Below are 24,165 nucleotides of genomic sequence, written 5' to 3'. Positions count from 1 at the left end.
AAGACATCGTAAGCTACTTACTGCATTTACAAAAGTAAAAGCTAGCTTTTTCATCCATTAAAATACATCTTACCGCAATTTCAGCTTATCTGCAAATTACGCACTCAACCTCATTATTTAGGATCCCAGTCATAAAAGCATTTATGGAGGGCCTAAAGAGAATTATTCCACCAAGAACGCCACCAGTTCCTTCATGGGCCCACCTTTTGAACCCATGCACTCATGTGAGATACAATATTTAACATGGAAAGTAGCGTTTCTCATTGCCATCACATCTCTAAGATGAGTAAGTGAAATACAGGCATTTACCATACAAGAACCCTTTATTCAGATACACAAGCATAAAGTAGTTTTACGAACTAACCCAAAATTCTTACCAAAAGTCATATCACCGTTTCACTTAAATCAAACAGTAGAACTACCAGTGTTTTTTCCAGAACCAGATTCTGTAGCTGAAAGAGCACTACATACATTAGACATCAAAAGAGCTTTAATGTACTACATTGATAGAACAAAACAAATAAGAAAAACAAAACAACTGTTCATTGCTTTTCAAAAACCTCATACAGGGAATCCAATATCCAAACAAGGCATTGCCAGATGGATAGTTAAATGTACTCAAACCTGTTATCTCAAAGCAAAAAGAGAACTGCCTATAACACCAAAGGCACATTCAACTAGGAAGAAAGGTGCTACTATGGCCTTTCTAGGGAACATTCCAATGACTGAAATATGTAAGGCAGCCACATGGTCTACGCCTCATACATTCACCAAACATTACTGCGTGGATGTGTTAACAACACAACAAGCCACAGTAGGACAAGCAGTACTACGAACTTTATTTCAAACAACTTCAACTCCTACAGGCTGAGCCACCGCTTTTGGGGAGATAACTGCTTACTAGTCTATGCACAGCATGTGTATCTGCAGCTGCACATGCCATTGAACGGAAAATGTCACTTACCCAGTGTACATCTGTTCGTGGCATGAGACGCTGCAGATTCACATGCGCCCACCCGCCTCCCCGGGAGCCTGTAGCTGTTTCGAAGTTGATCTTGAACATTTGTAAATTTGTAAATATGTCACTTTAAACACCATTATGTACATACATATTTACTCCATTGCATGGGCACTATTACTATAATACACAACTCCTACCTCACCCTCTGCGGGGAAAACAATCTAAGATGGAGTCGACGCCCATGTGCAATGGAGCCGAAAGGGGAGGAGTCCCTCGATCTCGTGACTCGAAAAGACTTCTTCGAAGAAAAACAACTTGTAACACTCCGAGCCCAACACTAGATGGCGGGATGTGCAAAGCATGTGAATCTGCAGCGTCTCATGCCACGAACAGATGTACACTGGGTAAGTGACATTTTCCATCCCTTGCCAAATACTCAAACACCTACAGGGATGCCCCTCGGTGATTGCACCCGCGCTTATATCGAGCTACGGCTGGCTGTTGTGTCAACAAGTTGATTACATACTCTACTTTGAAAAGAATTGCTCTCTAACCTGATTACATATGTGACATGTTTAATACATTTTCTGTTTCTACCCCACTAATAAATCTATTTCTCTTATAAAAAGCCACATACTTGCACATTTTGGTACTAGTCAATGAAATAATGTACTGCTCATTTTCTGGATTGTTGCCTCCTTTTCTGTGTTTTCCTTCTCTTTTCCTGTTTTGTGTCTTCTTTCAACTCCCATTATTTCTTCTTGCCACCTCTCCTCTCTGCTGTCTTTTCCACCCACCATCCTTTGCTATATTTCTTGAGGCTGACATAACTTCTTCCTCACATATCTCGCTTCTCTTTCACATTTCTTTTCAAATTTCCTGCCTTTACAATGTATTGGTTCCGCCTCAATTTCTTCTTTACACATCTTGCCCCTCTTTCTAGTTTTCTCTGCTTCTCCCTCACTTTTTTTCATTTGACCTTTCTCTGTCACCATGGTTATTCACCATCTCTCTGCCCCTTCTCCATGTGTCTTTTGTCTGCATCTCAACCTTCATCTATTGATTGTTCCTTCTCTCCATATCCCATAATCCTATTCTCTTCCTCACATCTTCTTAATCTCTCTTCTTTCCTCTCCTACAATGTGTATTCTTCCCATCTCAAATTCTTGCCCTTCACACATATTTGCCCATCCATTTTCTCTGTATGCCCCTCTGCATCTCTTACTCACTTCTTCTCTCTAATCACTGTACCACTGCATTACCTCCTTCTCTCCACTCATGCCTTGCTTCACCCGTCTTTCATGTTATCCCTGCGACTGTCTCCTTTTCTCTAACTTGTCTTCCTTTTTTCCTCTGCACTCCATGCCCTGTCTACCAAAAGCCTCTTCCCTCTGACATGCCTTCTTTTTACTCTACCCTCATCCATGTATTCCCCACCATTCTCTTCCTTCCTCCTGACATGCCTTCGTTCTTCCCCTCCCTATTCCATGCCTTTTTTACCCACTCACTCTTCTTCCCAGGTGGTGTACTTCACAGCCACATTCCCGTATGTGGTGCTCACCATCCTGTTTATCCGTGGGATCACCCTAGAAGGAGCTGTGACCGGGATCCTGTATTACCTGACACCCCAGTGGGACAAGATTCTCGATGCCAAGGTTTGTAGCATCCTCTTCATTAGCACCATTAGCATTAGTCCATCTCTCACCACCTCACCCAGGTATTGGAAACTTTTAACAACAGTGTTGAGAGTGGAACATATAACAAGCATTGGCAAAGCCAACAGGTCTGGCCTTTACTATCCGGCTACAGTGCTATTAGCTTTGCCAATGCTATTTTGGTTTTCCCTTCCACGGAGGCCAATGCATGTAGAAGCAGCATGTCAGCCATAATGGAACAGTAAAAAGTAATAAAACATATCCGAAAGATTCATGAGCCGCCATTATTAAATGCTTGTTGTTATATATTAAGGCAAACTCATTCCAAAGTGGCCATCCGTCTAAAAATATTTTTGTTTTTTTGTGAGCATGTGTTTTTTTGAGGGCTCAGCACCCCTCCTGATGCTGCAACAAGGCCCCAGCTGCCACTTGCAGTATGCTGCATTTAGCAAAGTCACTGCTAGCGGTGGCCATCTTGAAATGGGCTTTACCTTTTTTCAACAATAATATTAAACACCTTTTTAAGATGGCTGCCTGTGCGTGCACGCAGGCACTCCTCTATCATTTGTTTTTGATATCATTTACTTTATTTACCCTGTTGTTGCTTCACTTCAGGTTTGGGGAGACGCCGCCTCGCAGATATTTTACTCCCTGGGCTGTGCCTGGGGAGGCCTTATCACTATGGCTTCTTACAACAAGTTCCACAACAACTGTTACAGGTGAGTCCTGCTGCATCTGGCCCTGCACACATATATGAGGAGTATGCCTGTCCACAGACTGTGCGCCCCTCTCTTGTCTACACTTTGTAGGTAGTGACACTTGCATTTCACCTCAATAATAGTGCCACAACAATAAAGTGTATGTTTTCAGGGAACGCCTGTGTCTCGCCTTCGGAGATGCATGATTCTGTCTTGGACCAACAAGGCCCAAAACTCAAGATGCCATAACATATGACAATATTTTTTTTCAGAAAGCCGTGAAGATTGAGGGTGTTTATTTGACGTTATTACTCTTACGTTAAAATTGTTCTTGTGTTGCTTTTCCAGCCATTCTTGATGTGTGTACCTACTCAGCAGTGTAGCTAGATAATTCCTATAAGCACCTTGCACTGTACAGTACCGCTAAACTCCACACCTATGACACCCATCACACCAAGGGACTCTCAAAGAACTACTCATTAGTTAACAAAAGGTCACAGTCACAAGGAGAATGGCCACTCCTTTCATGGCTAATACAAGACACTCAACCGAGTGTGCCTCATTCACACTTTTTAAGAACAAGTGGATGCACTTAAATTGTACATAAATGGGTAAATATTTATACTTTGTCTACAGTCCGTTGATGCATGGTACTTGTTCGAACTCCATGTGACACTGTACCATTTACCATGAAATCTCACACTTCTTCCTTGTGAAAGTCTTTCTAGTGCTCAAATGATTCCTTGGCAGTTCCTTGTATGGTTAGTTTGATACTTCCTGCACTCATTGTCACAGGAGACGAGGTCAGGAGAACATCTGATGTCACATGAGAGGTGGAGAGAAACCTATGTCACAGGGGGACGTGTAGGGTAGAAAGCAGCAATATAACAAGAGTATTAGAGTAAAGAGGGCACAAATGGCATGTGACGTTGACAATAGTGAGAACCAGTGTCACAAGAAGTGAGCAGTAATGAGCCATGATGTCTACAGAGACTTAGGTTGGAAAGGGGGCTGATGTCACAGAGGCAGCATGGATTAGTGCACACGATTGACATACGAGCAATGTTTCCAGCCCCTGACTTTTCTTATCATCCTGTAATGCATTCTGGTAGTTGTAGTATTGCTTTGCATCCATTGATTTAAACCAACACCTGAAAATAATGATTTGCAAGTGAAAAGTTCAGGACTGGAGACTATGGCCCTCATTATGACCCGGGCGGTCTTAAGACTGCCAGATTCGCGGTGACGGTCGGACCACCGCCAATGTGGCAGTCCAACTGTCACATTACGACCGCAGCGGTAGTGCCAAGGTCGGACCGCCAGCACTGCCACTCTACCGCCACAGGGCGGTGTGGCGTGCTGGCGGTCCTATTCCACCAGGGCAGCGCTGCTTGCAGCGCTGCCCTGGGGATTACGACTCCCTTCTCTGCCAGCGGTTTTATGGTGGTAGCACTGCCATGAAACGGCTGGTGGAGACGGGGTGCTGGGGACCCCGGGGGGCCCATGCACTGCTCATACACTTGGCATGGACAGTGCTGGGACCTCCCCTGGCCAGCCCTGTCGCCATGCTTTGCAGACAGCGAACATCACGATGGGTGCTGATGCACCCTACGCAGTGCGGCAACACTATTATGAGCCAGAGACACTGCTGTAGGGCGTTTCCCGCTGGGCCAGCAGGCGGAAACTCTGTTTCCATCCGCCTGATCCAGCGGGAAACTCGTAATGGGGCCTGCGGGGAGGCAGCCACACTGGTGGCAACCTCCCCGTCGGGACTTCGGCAGACGGGCTTTTCCGTCCGCTGAAGTCATAATGACCCTCTATGTCTGTAATGAGATGGTCGTCCTAATTGTGTCATTAGTGGACTCATTCATTTAATGACAAGTGGGCTGTAGGGAGCACCAGTGTCACAGGAGAAGTGGTCAATAGTGAGCACTGTAGCTTAAGAGATGTCAGTTTGAAAAGGCAGTGATGCCACAAGAGAAGTGGGAGTTAGTAGGCACCAGAGAACCGGTGAGTATTCAGCACTGATATCAAAAGAAAAGCAGGTATTTGAGGGCTCTTTATCACACCAGAAGTTGTGATCACAGATATCGCAGGGGAGGTTGGTTGCAGGGGGTGCTGAGAGGCAGAGTGAGTGCCACTGGTGCATGATAAGTGTGTGAGTGGACACTAATTGGGACTGTTACATTGATTTGACAAGAGAAGTAGGAAGGAGGGAGTACTTATGACACAAGAGAAGGCAATTTTTTTTTAATGGGGTAAGAGAGGACTGATAGAAGTGGGGCGGAGAGGTACTAAGTTTAACTAAGTGAGGTGGCAATCCACTTTTGTTACATTACATATGTTTACTTGACGTTCTGAATTTCTTACATAACCTCCCACCTTCAGAACAAAAGTCCGCTTTAACTCAATCTTTATCAGATTTCAAGTAGTGTCACAATACATTTTCAGTTCTTTGCCTCCTTTTTTGAAATTTCAGGGGTCTAATTCAAGCCATTTTCAGCCTTGACTTCCAGTCAAATCTCAGTAGAGATTGTGTGCTTCTATCCTCGCTTTACTTTTCTTTCTTCACTTTGTCAGTGAGATTTGGTTGTAAACCCCTACCGGTCCATGCTTCTCTGTTTTAGATGTTCAACATGACTTTGAGCTGGTCTCAGTGACTTCCAGTCATTTGTTCATTATTTTCCCATTCACATGCCCTTCAGTTTAATTTTAATGGTTTTGTATATTCTCTGTTTTTCTTCTGGTGTTTCATACTCTGTTTTTGTACTATTGAGTACTCCATTTAGAATGTACTTGAATCTTGTTGCATATACAATGATTGATTATTGAATTTACTCATGTAAAGCGATCTGACGCCCTTCCAGCCTGGATTATGCTATAGAAAACAATAAATAAAAGTGTGATGAGAGGGCATTGGAGTCGAAGAGATGTGATGAGAGCATAGATGCCCCAAGAAGTTGAGATGAGAAAGCACAGATGTCACAAGTGAGGTTGAGAGGAGACAGCAGTGATGTCCCATGTGGGAGAAAGATTAAGCAGTGGTGAACTGCACACTCATGCAGTTAGAATAAGAACAATGATACATTGTAGAATGTGTGTTTTTATCATGTCTGTCTGGGTACAACACTACTGTCTGCAAATATACTAGTAACTACAAGAGAAATCCTCCTGCTATTGATGAGTTGGTCCAACTAACCCTCCATGAAGCTCAAGACTTGGGGCTGGCTGTTTATGCAGATTCAGGCCTGTCAAAAGTTATTGAGAGTCCCGGGGCCAAAACACTGTGGAATCCTCTGCCTGTTTCTTTCATTTTTGTCATGTGCCATAGGTACCTGGGTCCAAGTGTTAAGAAAGAGAAAAGATGCTATGTGGCACCACCTATGTTATGGGCACGTCAGCAGTCTCCTTATTGAGGAGGCTTGATTCCGGTGCCCATGAAAGTGCCAGTCGTGGTACATAATGCCACTTTTGACACTTCTTGTTCCTTGTGACCACTGTGTGCAGATTGTATAAAAGACAGTGGCTGTCGCTCTGATGTATTTTTGCAGCTAAGGCAATGGTGTTCATGTAACTTGTAGGATGTTCAAATCAATCAAATCAATCAGGATTTATAAACCACAGCTAGTTATGTGATATGTTATCCAGGCATTTGCAGGCCCTTGATGCTTATTCGAACAGCCAGGTTTTGAGGGCCCTTCAGAATTCTGGCAGTGTGGTGATAGTCCGGAGCTACGTAGAGAGGCTGTTCCAGGCTTTTGCTGTGATGTGTGAGAAGGAGCATCCTTCACCTTTGCTTCAGTAGATGCAGAGAGTATAGGCAAGAGAAAGGGAGGCGGAGCGGTGTCCTTGACGGTGAAAGTTCAAGCAGTGGTTAATGTAGTTGGGTCTTCGGTTGTGCAGAACCTTGTGTGCGTTGGTTAGCAGCTTGACTTGGCATCTCATGTACAGGGAGCTTAGGTTCCTGAGGTGGGTTGTGATGTGGGTTCATCAGGGAAGGTCGAGGATAAGTCTGGCTGCGGCGTTCTGTATGGTCTGAAGTCTCTGTAGGAGGTGTGCAGCGATTCCCATGTAGAGAGCATTGCTGTCGTCCAGCCACCTGGTGATGAGGGCCTGTCACGGTACATCTTGTGGACCAAGGTAGCCACTTGAAGATGTTACATAGCATAGGCTGGGTGCGGAAGCTGGCGGAGGAGACGGCGTTGATCTATGATTTCATGGTGAGCTTATTGTCAACAATGAGTCTGAGAATTCTGGCGTGGTTGGAGGGAGTGTGTGCGGGTCCTAGGTCTGATGACCGCCGGGAGTCATTCCAAGTATTGCTGCTGTTGCGGAATATCAGTACTATCATTGCACATTTTTACCACGGTCCTCATTGAGAAGGCTATCTATAATGCATGGGATTCTACAATCCCTTTATAAAAACAGGTCTCCAATTTCTTTACAATCAGCAATTTGTGACACACCTAATCACTGATTTTAAAGAAATAACATTAGAACTCAACTATAATAACTTATTATAGTCGAGTTCTGACATCAACGCCGCACCCAGGCAAGGAGAATGGCAGGCCAGGTCACGGAGCACAATAAAAGCAGATGTTTAAAGAAAAACTAAATATTGCTTTTCTTTCTTCTGCTGTTTTTCTAGCTTACAGGAACAAGCATAAAAGAACTATTTATGGCAGCATGCTTATTTTTTGCACTCCTTAGATAATTATAGAAAAGTTTGAATCTTTCTGCATGTTTCTAAGCATTCCGAGCTACTGCAAATTTATTTTTCCAAAAAAGAAAACTGACTTGTATTACACTAATTCTAATATCTTTTTACAACAAATAGCTTTTTTGATGTATATAATTTTTCACTAGAGATTCTATTTTTATTCTTCATATTTGCAAACATCCTCTCTCTTCCATATGAAAGAGCTGTGCACGAAAGATTTAAGTGGTTTATGAGAAAGGTGATTGTGTGCCTATGTACTATATCTAATAAAATACCCCCTGACGTACATAAGGATATTAATTTTGGCCTCGATTCTCTATATGAGCATGGAACTACTCTGTGACTTGCAATATCCTTATGTACAGCAGGGGGTGCTATATCTGACTTATAATGTTGATGTTTCTACCCTATTTGAGATTTGCAATGAAATTCAAACATAACTGTGTGTTACTCGTTAAGCAAAAAATGTGTTAGAATTGAACGGAAGCAAAGCAAGACAGTGACCCTAAGCCCATGGAATATCTTTTCATTAACAAGCGTTTTTACATAAAGAAGATTGGATAATTAAAAATTGCTTATTTCTTCTGATGATTCAAATAGTATCACTTCTGCACAGAGATGTTTGTATTTATTGCCTGAATTGCCCCAGCTGTTGCAGTGTACTGAAATATGATTTGGTGTTTTACCCTTGCATGGGTAAATGTATCCAACTGGCAAACTTTATAGAGGCAACACACAACCTCCACCAATTATGATTTGAGGTTGAAGAGCCTTAACAAACTGTAGGATATTACCCCATTTCTCTAATTCATTTTGACCTTGCTAGTCTTGTAAAAACCTATCATATCTCAATGTTGAGAGTGTTAACCATGTTTGTCTTCTGTTTTGAACTGGGAAGATGCCTTTGCTCTGCTTTTCATACTTTTTACCTTTTTCAATCTTTCCAGGGACAGCATCATCATCAGTATCACCAACTGCGCCACAAGTGTCTATGCCGGCTTCGTCATCTTCTCCATCTTGGGCTTCATGGCCAACCATCTGGGAGTTGATGTGTCCCAGGTGGCTGATCATGGTCCTGGACTGGCTTTCGTGGCCTACCCCGAAGCACTAACACTTCTACCTATTTCACCTCTGTGGTCTGTGCTTTTCTTCTTCATGCTCATCCTGCTGGGCCTTGGAACTCAGGTATGGCACCCATTATGTGCTGAATATCATGCACACTTGTAGGGTTGCAAGAGATAATAAAAGAGACACTCTTGATTCTTTTGATTGTATTCTACTTTTATTGTATACAGTGTTTAGAAACTATTTTCAACCAAACCTGCAATTTGTTTGGCAAGCACAAACCAGAGTTATCTAAAAATATTGAGATATCATACGAACCTGAAGTTGGTCAAGGAACTCAGAGAGCTGTAGAGTTAAAAGATGTTGAATATCTACAATTCATTCATATCCCAAGTGAAGGCTTCAATGAAGGTTGTGGGATGGTCTAAGATTAGAACGAGGGCCAGTCTACCTCACCCACCCATAGCGGAGTAAGGGTGCAGGTGAATACGTTGGCCACCATCTGTGTTTGATGGTTTTGCGAGAGGCATGATTCTCCTGTGACTATCATCTCAAGCCTTTGCCACTGATTTGCTCACTAGGCCTGTATTAATGGTGGCTAGGTTTTTTCTGTGGTTGATTGTGGATGCCCTCTCTCTCTGTGTTGATAATATGTCTGGTATTGTATTTTCTGGCTAAAGTATTTCCATCACACAGTGTACAGTCCCAAAAGAATCACTGCATGTAACCATGTTGTGAGCAGTTTCATCAATTCATGGCATTCACTGTTTGTAAATAAATGTGGGCTCATGCTGAACAACACCCCACCTGTCATAACCTTGCTCCAGCCCACTATAACTCCCTATCCCCGTTATACCTCTTAAAGATGTGGTATCTGGCGTTTAATATTTCCCTCTCCATTTCTTTCTGTGAAATCTCTTTGAGTAGGTCTGCCCCAGTCCTTGAGTCTGTGTGGTTTCCAACAAATTCTTCAACTGAGGGTGCCTTCTATGGACTTCCTTCAGCTGTTATTCACTTGCATAGTGCTTGTCTTGTCAACTCAGTATCCAGTTTTAGCTTTCACAAAGGTGATTTAAGATTGATGGCATCTATGAATTTAGATATGTGTGAAAATTATAAATCCATTATACGCTTCGGGGACTCTTCAGGGGTATAAGGCTCTATTCGAATGAAAGTAGAGTATAGTTTTTTTGCCCTGGATATAAATACCATTAGCTACTTAAAAACCTCCTGCCATCAACATTCCAAAATAAAAACAACATGGCATTGTGTGGATATTCACATTTTTTGCTATAGGTTTCGCATTTAGTTACTAGGTACGAAAGGTGTCCCTTAGAGGCATTGGATCATTTTGTAAGATGGCCGCTATGTTGTCGCCGTGGCACAACAGCTATTGCTCAGACATTCAGACCACAGAGCTGCTCTTCCCTTCTTGCTGCCATGCCACTGCTCACATACTCAGTGCACCTGGTGACTTTTCTACTACTGCAGCTGGGCCGCTGCTCACACGCTGAGCGCAGCCGGCAGCTCCCAGGCTGCTGCTACCGGACTTTTGCTCACAAATTGAGCTCGCCTAGCAGCTGCTTTGATACTGTTGCAGCTGCTCCCATTGAGTGCCCATGTAAAATCAGAGCTCCTTGCAACTCATCTCCCTATTGTGCCCAGTAACTCTCCTGCTGCCTATTGCTTGTGTAAATTAACTTAGCCAGACAAATAAAAACCGGTCTGCCTTTTGACTAAAATGCAAGGCAGAACATATTGGTTTGCCACAGTTTGTGTGTCACCATTGCTCCTTTTATTTTTGGGGAAACTGCCCACAATCCCATCTTAATTAACCCTATGTAGGTGACATCTGGTATACCCCGCATCCCCATCAAAAAAATATATTGTGGGTATGGGTTTCTTGGTAATTTTTTGAGACTGTCTTTCTTTTTTGGGTGATAGAAATGTTCAAATAATGCCCTTGAATTCACCTTTAATTTTCTGATGGTGGTCTGGTCAGAGAGGCTTATGGAATCATGGAGGGGGATAGCCAGGTGAACAGCAGTAGCTGTTGCCTCTCCATCTTCCTATCTCTAAAAGAATCCTGAGTAGGATGTGAATGACAATCAAGATTCCATTTGTCGCACTGCATTGCTGTTCATCCCCAATATCAGAAGGAAAATCTGTTTAACATACTATCAGTCTTTTAGGGGTAAACGCAAAATGTATGGGTTGAATGCGTTTTATACCAAGTTCTAAAAAACCCACCCATCTAGGACAACCATTAAACGAAAACACAGACTTCAAGGCTCGCAATCCTTGGCATCCTCCTACCTCCATTTTGATGTTAAAGCGATCCCACTCTTCTAGAGTGGGATAGAGCTCGGAGGCTTTAAATGAAGATCTGAGGTTTGATTTAGCATCGGCCCCAAAGATGTAAAAGAAACACTGATATCCCATACCTGATTTCAGGTGTTTACTCAAGATTTCTTTGGGATTCTAGTAGAACGTGGGGTGGATATCCATTTAGCACTAAGCTCATTGAAATGTGAGGGTAAATGCTTAGTGTCTGTGGTTGACTTTTCTTTCTGTCTACAGTTTTGTCTGCTTGAGACGCTGGTGACGGCCATCGTGGACGAGATTGGTAATGACTGGATCATCAGGTGGAAGACTGTTGTGACCCTGGGTGTGGCTGTGGTGGGCTTCCTGTTGGGCATCCCTCTTACCACACAGGTAAATAGTGGTTTGAAAGAATCTGATCGCCCTGCTTCTTCTCTCAGCTGGCTACTTAATATCTCACACTCTTCTAAGCATGCTACCAGAAGGATGCAGAGCCTTTAAAATCATAGTCTGCTCTGCTGGGGCTGATTGACTCTTCTGACCATTTTTTGTCACTGTACTTCCGCGCTGGTGGGCATGCTCTATGGTAGCCAGGACAGAAACAAAGAGGACTAACAAGAACCACCCTATTGTAAAGACGTTTTTCACATTTGCTGTCTAGAAAACAGCACTGAAAGAGATCAGCTCTTTCACCAGTTGGTTAAAAATTACAGCAGAATCTTTAAAGTGTTCTCTGTTTTAGTAATGCTTTTAAGTACTTTACTCAAATGAACTTGTCTGGTCATTTTGCCATTGATTACGTTTTCTTCCATCTTTCTCCTTCTGTCTCAAAAGGCTGGCATCTATTGGCTGCTTCTGATGGATAACTATGCTGCAAGTTTCTCCCTCGTCATCATCTCATGCATTATGTGCGTGTCCATCATGTATGTCTACGGTAAGTAGCAAAGAGAGCGCTGCTCCTGTGGGAGATTCAGGCCTGCAGGCATTGAAGGCCTCTTGGTTTGGCACTAATGCAGGCTAGGGAGATACCTGTCACTAGATTGACAGTTCATGTCATCCAAACGGTGGAGTGACTCTAAATTGTTGCTCATAGCAAGGCACCGATGTATTGTCTGTAATCTTACTAGTTGCAGGGAAATGATGTACAAGTCATTTTGGACTAGATGGTTGTCAAACAATTGACTGGAGACATCACTGATGTGCTATTATCCAGAGTTATCATAGACAGAAGAAGGTCAGGGTCAGAGCCCACATGGGATGCTCATAGTTTTTTTTTGTTATGTATGTGTGAAGAATAATGTTGCATAATCCAGTAGGCTGTTACAGTTCACCTTTGAGTTATGGAACTAAGGGCCTGATTTTGAGTTTGGCATAGGGGGTTACTCTGTTACAAACATGACGGCTATCCCATCCGCCGTCTTACGATTACATTATATCTTATGGAAATTGTAATACAGCAGATGGGATGTCCGTCACGTTTGTGACGGAGTAACTCGTCCGTCAAACTCTAAATAGAGCCCTTAGTATTCGGCTTCCTATATGTGTGATAATGGGGTTGCTCAATGGCAATTCACCATATGGATTTATTCAGAGGATGAATCAATCTGAAGATAACCGAACATATAATTGTCCCAGACCTAACAGCCTTCCAGTGATATTGATCTGACATGTAATTTATTCTACCCCAGCCTCAATGTCTTTTTGGAAGGAGTATTGCAGGGCCTCAGAATGTGTCTCCATCACTCCCCTGCCATCCTACCTACTTCATTCACCAGGCTATGTCATGCATTGCTGTCCGAAGGCCAGACTGCGCTACTGACCTATATCCCTTCCTAGATGAGCGTTCATGTAAATGAGTCTTCCGTGCTCTACCTGCCTCTCAGAGGCATCGCTCTAACAAGGCATTACTTCCTATCTGACTTGTGATCGCCTTGTTGATTGCAGTGGCTGACTTACGGTCCAAAGAGGTGAGCGAAAAGGACCGCTTTTATGTCACTATACCAACAAAATGCCTCTTTAATTCTAAAATACAAATGTCCAGTTGTAATAGCTTTATGACTTTTTAAATTAAAAAAAAAAGAAACAGACAAATTCAATAAATTTGTTCTGTGATTAATCTCTTAGTTCTATCTGGTCCATGCATCTGCATTAAAGTTAGGTGGAACCTGTGGCCAGAAATAGTGATGTACTCTGAAAGTAGTGAGACAAGCGTTCATAAGTCAGGGTTTGTAGCTGCAGAATTTGACTGACCTCACTACAGCATCCTACTGATATCCACCACCAGAAATATTGAATTTTGCATTCAAAGCCATTGTAAGTGAATATTTAGTCCTTATCATCTGCCACAATGTGGTTATGTATTGTAGTTAGTACAGTGTACAACAACTGTTGATCACCGCTGGCATAAGCAGTATTGTCAAGGGGCCAGGGAACTCTCAGTGGAGTCCCTACTCTAGCCCATTTAGTAACTACATTGGAGTACCCTCCGATTTGAATTATATTGCAGTTGTAATTTATATCCTTGAATGTAGGGTGAAATTCACAAAATTGTTAGGTGATGTGTTTTTTCTGGAACTATTTAAGTGAATGGTTATATTAAGTACAGCTGTTGGATTCTATTTGGTGACAAGGCAAAAACACTTTTGTCCCATTACAGTTTACTTTAGTGAAAGTCTGATTTTGAGGGTCATAAAAAGCTATGCATAGAAAGGGTGACCATTTATGTCACAATATAAATAATTTGTTGTCAGTGCCATACTCATTTTTGTAAGTGGGTGCCTTCTAACGTAATTTCGCCATGTGAAAAATGCTGACCCTCTGCTTGGATTTGTTGAAACAAGCTTAATAGAAAGAGGTTTTCTGTCATGATCTTCTCATGTAAATTATGGTAAATGCTCCAGAAGCTAAAATGGGGACACATCTTTTAATTCACAAATATATTCCACAGCCATGTTAGAAAACAAAGATTTGTTGAGTAAATTGTGTACTTCCAACAGCTGTAGCAGTCCCTTAGCTGAATCCTCTGTGTTCTATTGCAGCTTCCCTCCAGAGTTCTAATGAACATCTAGAGCGCTAATATTCCATATTAATGAGAAAATTGAGGGACTCCATGTTGCTGGAATGGGAGTTAGACAATTTAATACATCTGCTATCGAGGACACTGCAGTAAACTAACAAATGAGGGATTTCATTTTGTCATAGAAATTATGATTAGTGCTTCAAAACGCTAAAATGACACGTTTTCTTTAACATCTTAAATGCCTTCCTCATCCTTGTCAGAAAAAGTCGGGCATGCTCAGTCAAACACACCTTCAACAGCAGCAGCAGTGTTTTGGTTGTTTTCCCAGTGTTGTACTGAAGCTTCATCAAGCTAATGAACAACTAGACTGCCAACAATATATATTTATGACAAACTGGCACCGTGTTGATGAATAGGAGCTGTTGATTTTAAAGTATTTTCTGTCAAGTAGGCTGAAGTGAATGAGCCCTGAGTTGTTAGTGCAGATATTTTACCAGTTGGTTGTGAGAGGATATAGGATATATAGGTATTCAATAGTTCGATGGCATCTGTCGCTGTAGATACGCATGTTCTGCAATAGCTCGCCATCTGGTGTTGGGCCGGAGTGTTACAAGTTGTTTTTCTTCGAAGAAGTCTTTCGAGTCACGGGACCGAGTGACTCCTCCTTTTGTCTCCATTGCGCATGGGCGTCGACTCCATCTTCGATTGTTTTTTTTCCGCCATCGGGTTCGGACGTGTTCCTGTCGCTCTGAGTTTCGGAACGGAAAATTAGCTAATTTCGGAAGATTTTCGTCGGTATTGTTGCGTTCGGGATCGTCGTACTTAGATTCCACACCGCATCGAAGATCGAAGAGCTCCGGTGCCCTTCGGAGTAGTTTTTCGATCCTCCGTCGGGGCCTGGTCGGCCCGACCGCGTGCTGAAGAACGCTGATGGAACGGACCCCGTTCCGTTTCTGCCCCAAATGCCACAATAAATACCCCTACACAGACCAACACTTGGTCTGCAACCTGTGCCTGTCACCTGAGCACAGCGAAGACACCTGCGAGGCCTGTCGTGCGTTCCGGTCCCGAAAAACACTCCGAGACCGTCGAGCCAGAAGACTTCAGATGGCGTCCGCACCGACAGCCCAACGGGAGTTCGAGGAACAGGAAGAGGAAGGTACCTTCTCGATCCAAGACTCAGACTCCGAAGGATTCGACGATACACAAACCGTGAGTAAGACGTCGAAATCCACTCAGAAGAACATTTACAAGGCCCAGGGGACGCCACTGCCACCAGGCCATGGCTCGACCCATAAATTCGGTGACCGACCGTCGGCACCGAAAAAGGCCCAAACAGTGCCGAGATCGTCCGACTCCGGTCGAGACACCGGCACGCAGCCTTCTCGGGACCGAGAAAGTGCTGGAGACAAGCCTCGACACCGAGATGCCGGTGTGGACACGGCTCGACGCCGAGACAGCGGCACCGAAACAGATCGACGCCGAGAGGTTTCGGCCCCGAAAAAGAAAAAAGTCACCTCGGAGCCGAAAAAACACGCAGACAGGGGTTCGATGCCGAAACAAACTGCAAGCGACCCAGCTTCAGGCTCTTATACAGAAGAGCACTCGCTAACCTCCCAAATGCAGAAGCATAGGTTTGAGGAAGAGCTACAAGCAACTGATGTGGACCATACGCAAAAGCGTATCTTCATACAGCAAGGGACAGGAAAAATAAGCACCCTTCCCCCCATTAGGAGAAAGAGAAGGTTGGAGTTCCAGACGGAACAGACACCGCAACCAAAAGTGGTGAAAAGAGTTACCCCACCACCCTCTCCTCCGCCCGTGATTAACGTCTCACCAGCACAAACTCCATCACACTCCCCAGCTCACACCACCATGAGCCAGGGTGACCAAGATCAGGACGCATGGGACCTATACGACGCCCCAGTGTCAGATAACAGTCCGGAGGCATACCCTACAAAGCCATCTCCACCAGAAGACAGCACCGCGTATTCTCAAGTGGTGGCTAGAGCAGCACAATTTCACAACGTAAGCCTCCACTCAGAACAGGTCGAGGATGATTTCTTATTCAACACACTCTCCTCCACCCACAGCTCATACCAAAGCCTGCCTATGCTCCCTGGTATGCTCCGGCACGCAAAAGACATCTTTAAGGAGCCGGTCAAAAGTAGGGCAATCACACCAAGGGTGGAAAAAAAGTATAAGGCGCCTCCTACAGACCCGGCTTTCATCACTACACAGCTGCCACCAGACTCTGTCGTTGTAGGAGCAGCTAGGAAAAGGGCCAACTCTCACACATCTGGAGATGCACCACCCCCAGATAAAGAAAGCCGCAAGTTCGATGCAGCTGGTAAAAGAGTCGCAGCACAAGCTGCAAACCAGTGGCGCATCGCGAACTCCCAGGCACTACTTGCGCGCTATGACAGAGCCCACTGGGACGAGATGCAACATCTCATTGAACATCTGCCCAAGGACTTACAAAATAGGGCAAATCAAGTGGTTGAGGAGGGACAGGCCATTTCCAACAACCAGATCCGCTCCTCCATGGACGCTGCAGATACAGCTGCACGGACAATTAATACATCTGTAACTATCAGAATGCATGCATGGCTCCGAACGTCTGGATTTAAACCAGAGATTCAACAAGCAGTTCTCAATATGCCTTTTAACGAAAAAGAACTGTTCGGTCCAGAAGTGGACACAGCGATTGAGAAACTCAAAAAAGATACGGACACTGCCAAAGCCATGGGCGCACTCTACTCCCCGCAGAGCAGAGGGAATTACAGCACATTCCGTAAAACGCCCTTTCGAGGGGGGTTTCGGGGTCAAAGCACACAAGCCAGCACCTCACAAGCCACACCGTCCAGTTACCAGGGACAGTATAGAGGAGGTTTTCGGGGACAATATAGAGGAGGGCAATTCCCTAGAAATAGAGGAAGATTTCAAAGCCCCAAAGCCCCTACTACTAAACAGTGACTCACAGGTCACTCACCCCCTCCACACAACACCAGTGGGGGGAAGAATAGGTCATTATTACAAAGCATGGGAGGAAATCACTACAGACACTTGGGTTCTAGCAATTATCCAACATGGTTATTGCATAGAATTTCTACAATTCCCTCCAAACATACCACCAAAAGCACAAGATTTAACAACACACCATTCCAATCTCCTGGAGATAGAAGTGCAGGCACTATTGCAAAATAATGCAATCGAATTAGTGCCAAACACACAAATAAACACAGGAGTTTACTCACTGTACTTTCTGATACCAAAGAAGGACAAAACACTGAGACCAATCCTAGACCTCAGAGTAGTGAACACTTTCATCAAATCAGACCACTTCCACATGGTCACACTACAAGAAGTATTGCCATTGCTAAAACTACACGACTACATGGCAACTTTAGACCTCAAGGATGCTTATTTCCATATACCAATACACCCATCGCACAGGAAATACCTAAGGTTTGTATTCAAAGGAATACATTACCAATTCAAGGTACTGCCTTTCGGATTAACAACCGCACCAAGAGTCTTTACCAAATGTCTAGCGGTAGTCGCTGCACACATAAGAAGGCAGCAAATACATGTGTTCCCATATTTGGACGACTGGCTAATCAAGGCCCATTCGTTCATACAGTGCTCAAATCACACAAATCAGATCATACACACCCTCTTCAAACTCGGGTTCACCGTCAACTTTACAAAATCCAACATTCTGCCGCGCAAGGAACAACAATACCTAGGAGCCATAATAGACACATCAAAGGGAGTAGCCACACCAAGTCCACAAAGAATTCTAAATTTCAACACCATCATACAACGCATGTATCCAACACAAAAGATACAGGCAAAGATGGTATTACAACTCCTAGGCATGATGTCATCATGCATAGCCATTGTCCCAAACGCAAGACTGCACATGAGGCCCTTACAACAATGCCTAGCATCACAGTGGTCTCAAGCACAGGGTCACCTTCTAGATCTGGTGTTAATAGACCGCCAAACTTACCTCTCGCTTCTGTGGTGGAACAACATAAATTTAAACAAGGGGCGGCCTTTCCAAGACCCAGTGCCACAATACGTAATAACAACAGATGCTTCCATGACAGGGTGGGGAGCACACCTCGATCAACACAGCATACAAGGACAATGGAACGTACATCAAACAAAACTGCATATCAATCACCTAGAACTTCTAGCAGTTTTTCAAGCACTAAAAGCTTTCCAACCAATAATAGTTCACAAATACATTCTCGTCAAAACAGACAACATGACAACAATGTATTATCTAAACAAGCAGGGGGGGACGCACTCCACGCAGTTAAGCCTGCTAGCACAAAAAATTTGGCATTGGGCAATTCACAACCAAATTCGCCTAATTGCACAGTTTATACCAGGGATCCAAAATCAACTCGCAGACAATCTCTCTCGAGATCACCAACAGGTCCACGAATGGGAAATTCACACCCAAATTCTGAACACTTATTTCAAACTCTGGGGAACACCTCAGATAGACTTGTTTGCGACAAGGGAGAACGCAAAATGCCAAAACGTCGCATCCAGATACCCACACAAACAATCCCAAGGCAATGCCCTATGGATGAACTGGTCAGGGATATTTGCTTACGCTTTTCCTCCTCTCCCTCTCCTTCCTTACCTGGTAAACAAACTCAGTCAAAGCAAACTCAAACTCATATTGATAGCACCAACTTGGGCAAGGCAACCCTGGTACACAACGCTGCTAGACCTATCAGTGGTACCCTGCATCAAATTGCCCAACAGGCCAGATCTGTTGACACAGCACAACCAAAAGATCAGACACCCAGATCCAGCATCGCTGAATCTAGCAATCTGGCTCCTGAAATCCTAGAATTCGGGCACTTACAACTTACCCAAGAATGTATGGAAGTCATAAAACAAGCCAGAAGGCCATCCACCAGGCACTGCTATGCAAGTAAATGGAAGAGGTTTGTTTGCTACTGCCATATTAATCAAATACAACCATTACACACAACTCCAGAACATGTAGTGGGTTACTTGCTTTACTTACAAAAATCTAACCTAGCTTTCTCTTCCATTAAAATTCACCTTGCAGCAATATCTGCATACCTGCAGACTACCTATTCAACTTCCCTATATAAGATACCAGTCATTAAAGCATTCATGGAGGGCCTTAGGAGAATTATACCACCAAGAACACTACCTGTTCCTTCATGGAACCTAAATGTTGTCCTAACTAGACTTATGGGTCCACCTTTTCAACCCATGCACTCCTGCGACATACAGTTCCTAACCTGGAAGGTGGCATTTCTCATCGCCATTACTTCCCTAAGAAGAGTAAGCGAGATTCAGGCGTTTACAATACAGGAACCTTTTATACAACTACACAAAAATAAAGTCGTCCTAAGGACCAATCCTAAATTTTTGCCAAAGGTTATTTCACCGTTCCATCTAAATCAAACAGTGGAACTTCCAGTGTTCTTTCCACAGCCAGATACCGTAGCTGAAAGGGCACTACATACATTAGATGTCAAAAGAGCATTGATGTATTACATTGACAGAACAAAAAACATCAGAAAGACTAAACAACTCTTTATTGCATTTCAAAAACCTCATGCAGGAAACCCAATTTCAAAACAAGGTATAGCCAGATGGATAGTTAAATGCATCCAAATCTGCTACCTTAAAGCTAAACGACAGCTGCCCATTACACCAAGGGCACACTCAACCAGAAAGAAAGGTGCTACCATGGCCTTTCTAGGAAACATCCCAATGCAAGAAATATGTAAGGCAGCCACATGGTCTACGCCTCACACATTCACCAAGCACTACTGTGTAGACGTGTTATCCGCACAACAAGCCACAGTAGGTCAAGCCGTATTAAGGACATTATTTCAGACTACTTCCACTCCTTCAGGCTGATCCACCGCTTTTGGGGAAATAACTGCTTACTAGTCTATGCAGAACATGCGTATCTACAGCGACAGATGCCATCGAACTGAAAATGTCACTTACCCAGTGTACATCTGTTCGTGGCATCAGTCGCAGTAGATTCGCATGTGCCCACCCGCCTCCCCGGGAGCCTGTAGCAGTTTGGAAGTTACCTTCAATTATTTATATATGTATCATCTCAACCTTAAATAGGTGCATACTTAGTCACTCCATTGCATGGGCACTATTACTACAATTCAACTCCTACCTCAACCTCTGCGGGGAAAAACAATCGAAGATGGAGTCGACGCCCATGCGCAATGGAGACAAAAGGAGGAGTCACTCGGTCCCGTGACTCGAAAGACTTCTTCGAAGAAAAACAACTTGTAACACTCCGGCCCAACACCAGATGGCGAGCTATTGCAGAACATGCGAATCTACTGCGACTGATGCCACGAACAGATGTACACTGGGTAAGTGACATTTTCAATTTATGCACTATACATTTTTATTGGGCAAAATAGTTATTGAGGAGATTTCTTCCATATTGAGCTTTCCCTTTTTATATAAGTGTCCTCATGCTATTCATCTTCTCCGTCGTTTCATACATTCTTAATTTTAAAATAGTTACATTTAGGAAGACATAAAATGATTTTTAAGCTTCCACTTAAATGCATGGCAGTAGATGTTTTAGCGGTACAGGAAGCAAATTGCAGACCGATTTCTTATTTAAAAGGAATAGATTTGTGATCCTCTGTGTAGAAAGATCCTGCAAATAAGCTGTTGTTTGGACATTTATGTTTTTACTTCTCCATAATTCCTTTTGACGCTGGTTGTAGCTGCATGACTAAAAATGCACTGTTTTCAAAATAACTTTGTGAGTGAAATTTAAGGAAATGAAAAAACACATAAAAAATATACGTGTGTTCATTTGTGCTGCATCCATATGACTACATCAAAACATTATTAAAATAAGCAGTGTGTGTGTGTGTGTAAATCGGAGAGAACGGCGAGGCTACTATTTTACCCTAATCTGTAATGGGCTACACAAGACTTGGAACCCCTTGAATATGCAAAAGAAAAAAATGAAAAATGTTCTTGGGGCTCATTTATTTCAGGAACTTGTACTAGCTGGGAATAAAAACTATTTTCATGTACATATACAGTTTTCTGTTTAGGAAAGTAAATTATTCTAAAGCAGTGTTCTCTAGTAGCATGTCCTTCTGTGAAGGCACATTCTGTTATCTGTGTGCATATTCTAGTTCTCTATTAGTATTCTGTGATCTTCACGTGCATGTGTTAGAGGAAGAAGGTGCAGTGATATGTGGGTTGCTGGTGTAATTGGATTTGTCTCAAAACTAGCTATGAATATCCTGGGTCAATATCAAATGGCTAAGAGTCCATCTAAATGCAGCATTTTGATAGTGTACAAGCATCTGATTTCCAAGGTTGAGTAATAATGGTCTTCACCAAGGGGGCCCAATGTTGGTTCACGAGAGCTGGATCCATGTTGAACCTTCTGGCTGTGCACATGAAATCAGTTTACATACAACTGATTGATGAAAATAAGAATCATTTATGTAATTGGAGGTTATCCTGAAAATGTCTATTAAGCCCTTCTGAAGCACTGTTGAATTTATTTATTCTACTTTATAAGGACAATATTGTTTCACATCACTCCTACCTTCATATTAAGTTTGATAAGGTGGTTTAATCCTGTATTTCCCTTCGTTAGGACACAAAAACTACTTCCGGGACATTGAGATGATGCTGGGCTTCCCACCTCCCATTTTCTTCAGGATCTGCTGGCGGTTTTTCTCTCCTGCCATCATTTTTGTAAGTTGGTTGGCTGCACTAAGCTGGATACGTTAAGTATGCATTCCCATTTAGAACAAATGAGTGCCAGTGTTGGACGCTGTTATACCACGAGTTGTAGAACTACAGTGGTCATCCTGGGGTGAGGGACGTTGTAAGGGGAGTTGATGGAGCGGGGACAAGGGATCAAGCAGGTCTAAAGATAGACTGGTGAAAGGAAGGAAGTGGGTTGGCATACATGTCAAGTGATGTTTCCCTCTAAGAAAAGGTAATAAGTATGAACTAAGAAATGCAATTGTAACATCTAGTATTCTACTAAAAATAGCTACTTACTAGTGTTATGTAAAAACAAACTAGATATCGGTCAAAACCTCAGTAGCAGTGACATTATGGGACATCCCCTGAAATAAAAACTTTTTATTCAATGTTCATTGGTTGGTAGAGTCCATGTAGGTGTGCTGGCCTCCTAATTATGCACCTTTTCCCCACACAGTTCATTCTGATCTTCACAGTCATCCAGTACCGGCCAATCACTTACAGCACCTACATCTATCCAACGTGGGCGATCACCCTGGGCTTCCTGATGGCTCTGTCTTCTGTCGTTTGTATACCTGGTTATGCCATCTTCCGAGTTTGTCGGTCTGAGGGGGATACATTTCTACAGGTAGGTGGAACGGGAACTTCTTGAGCATATATGCATTATCAGATCATGCCCACCACAGTTCTTAATCACAGATGCTAATAGGCTTTTCTTGTTTATGCAGTAGAAGTTTATTATTTTTTGATTGAAATGTACACGTTGATTGCAGCTCAGTGAGCTTAGGATTTTTTTTAAAAACTGTCCACATACCATAATAACTTTGTATGTGTAGCCCTGAATGAAGATAAATACTCTGGCTTTGAAAGCACTTCGTGTTTAACGAAATACGATCCTCTTTAAAGCATGGTAGTTTCTCCATCAATACATTTGTATCAGCTTCAGCTGTCTGCTAGGCGTCTTGTTAATAATACACAGAGTGACGTTTGTGTCTACCCGCCTTCAGATACTAGTTGATTTAGGTTAGGCACCTTGAGTAATTGCTTACAGACAGTGTCATTCACATCTGAAATCACCCCACAGGAGCAATTCTCTCTCGTTATAATGCAATTGACCTTTACCTTATGATTCCACCTTCCATTGCACTGCAATACGTGCATTGTTGTAAGGAGTAGCAGCAGATATTAAGGACTGTTTGGTAAACATAGAAGCCATCTTGGAAGGAAGCCTTCACCCATGAAAAGCAATACATTGCGAGTGATAACCAAGCACGTTTTTTTAGGTTTAGGTTTGCTCTAAGTATTTATATAAATGCACTCTTATATTTAAGATATTCTTTTTCACATGTATTTGTTGTGCCTCAAAGTTAAAAATAAATAATTTTTATCACAAGTATTAAAGCACAATTTTATTAAAGTGCATTTACATGCTTATCCAGGACTCTACTGCCATTGCATGAGGGATGTTGCAGTAACAAATTAAGTGCCAGTACTGGAGCAGACTCTCCTACAACTCATATGGGATCAAAATGACCTCAAGTTTAGGAGATGCACTGGTACATGTGCCTATATTTTGCCTTTGTATTACTTCTCAGATGTTGCTGAAAAAAGTATCATCCTGTGTACATTCAACTTTTGTCTGTACATAGTTCAATTCATATTGTTACTATTCACGGTGTGCTTCATCAAACAATACTCTGTCACCTGCCCATCAAAGTGTCTCTCACCCCTAATCACCTTCGTCAACATTTCCATCTCTCAAGATGGGTCAGATGCGCCCAGTCCTGATGAAACCCACACCAGACCACGATGACCTCGCCAACTATCAGTCATCTACCCTTCATCAACAAGAACTTAAATGGTTCTCCTGCTATCCATCCAAATGACACCAGTTTATCTATATGAGACTATAGGTCCCTGAAGATCTCTAGCACCTG

General features: G+C 43.1%; 1 protein-coding gene across 9 annotated transcripts in view; it reads left to right on the top strand.

Annotated features, from left to right (window-relative positions):
* SLC6A9 (solute carrier family 6 member 9) overlaps positions 1-24,165 on the top strand; it is a 443,088-nt gene that overhangs the window by 395,131 nt on the left and 23,792 nt on the right. For all 9 annotated transcript variants that reach the window (XM_069232784.1, XM_069232783.1, XM_069232788.1 and 6 more), the window contains 7 exons: positions 2,482-2,616; positions 3,232-3,335; positions 8,982-9,219; positions 11,680-11,814; positions 12,256-12,355; positions 22,113-22,213; positions 22,686-22,856. In XM_069232784.1, coding sequence (XP_069088885.1) covers positions 2,482-2,616; positions 3,232-3,335; positions 8,982-9,219; positions 11,680-11,814; positions 12,256-12,355; positions 22,113-22,213; positions 22,686-22,856 — 984 coding nt within the window. The remainder of the gene's footprint in view (positions 1-2,481; positions 2,617-3,231; positions 3,336-8,981; positions 9,220-11,679; positions 11,815-12,255; positions 12,356-22,112; positions 22,214-22,685; positions 22,857-24,165) is intronic.

This window comes from Pleurodeles waltl, chromosome 4_2 (assembly GCF_031143425.1).
Source record: "Pleurodeles waltl isolate 20211129_DDA chromosome 4_2, aPleWal1.hap1.20221129, whole genome shotgun sequence".
NCBI lineage: Eukaryota > Metazoa > Chordata > Amphibia > Caudata > Salamandridae > Pleurodeles > Pleurodeles waltl.
The sequence above is the reverse complement of the archived record's forward strand: the minus strand, read 5'-3'. Positions and strand labels throughout refer to the sequence as shown.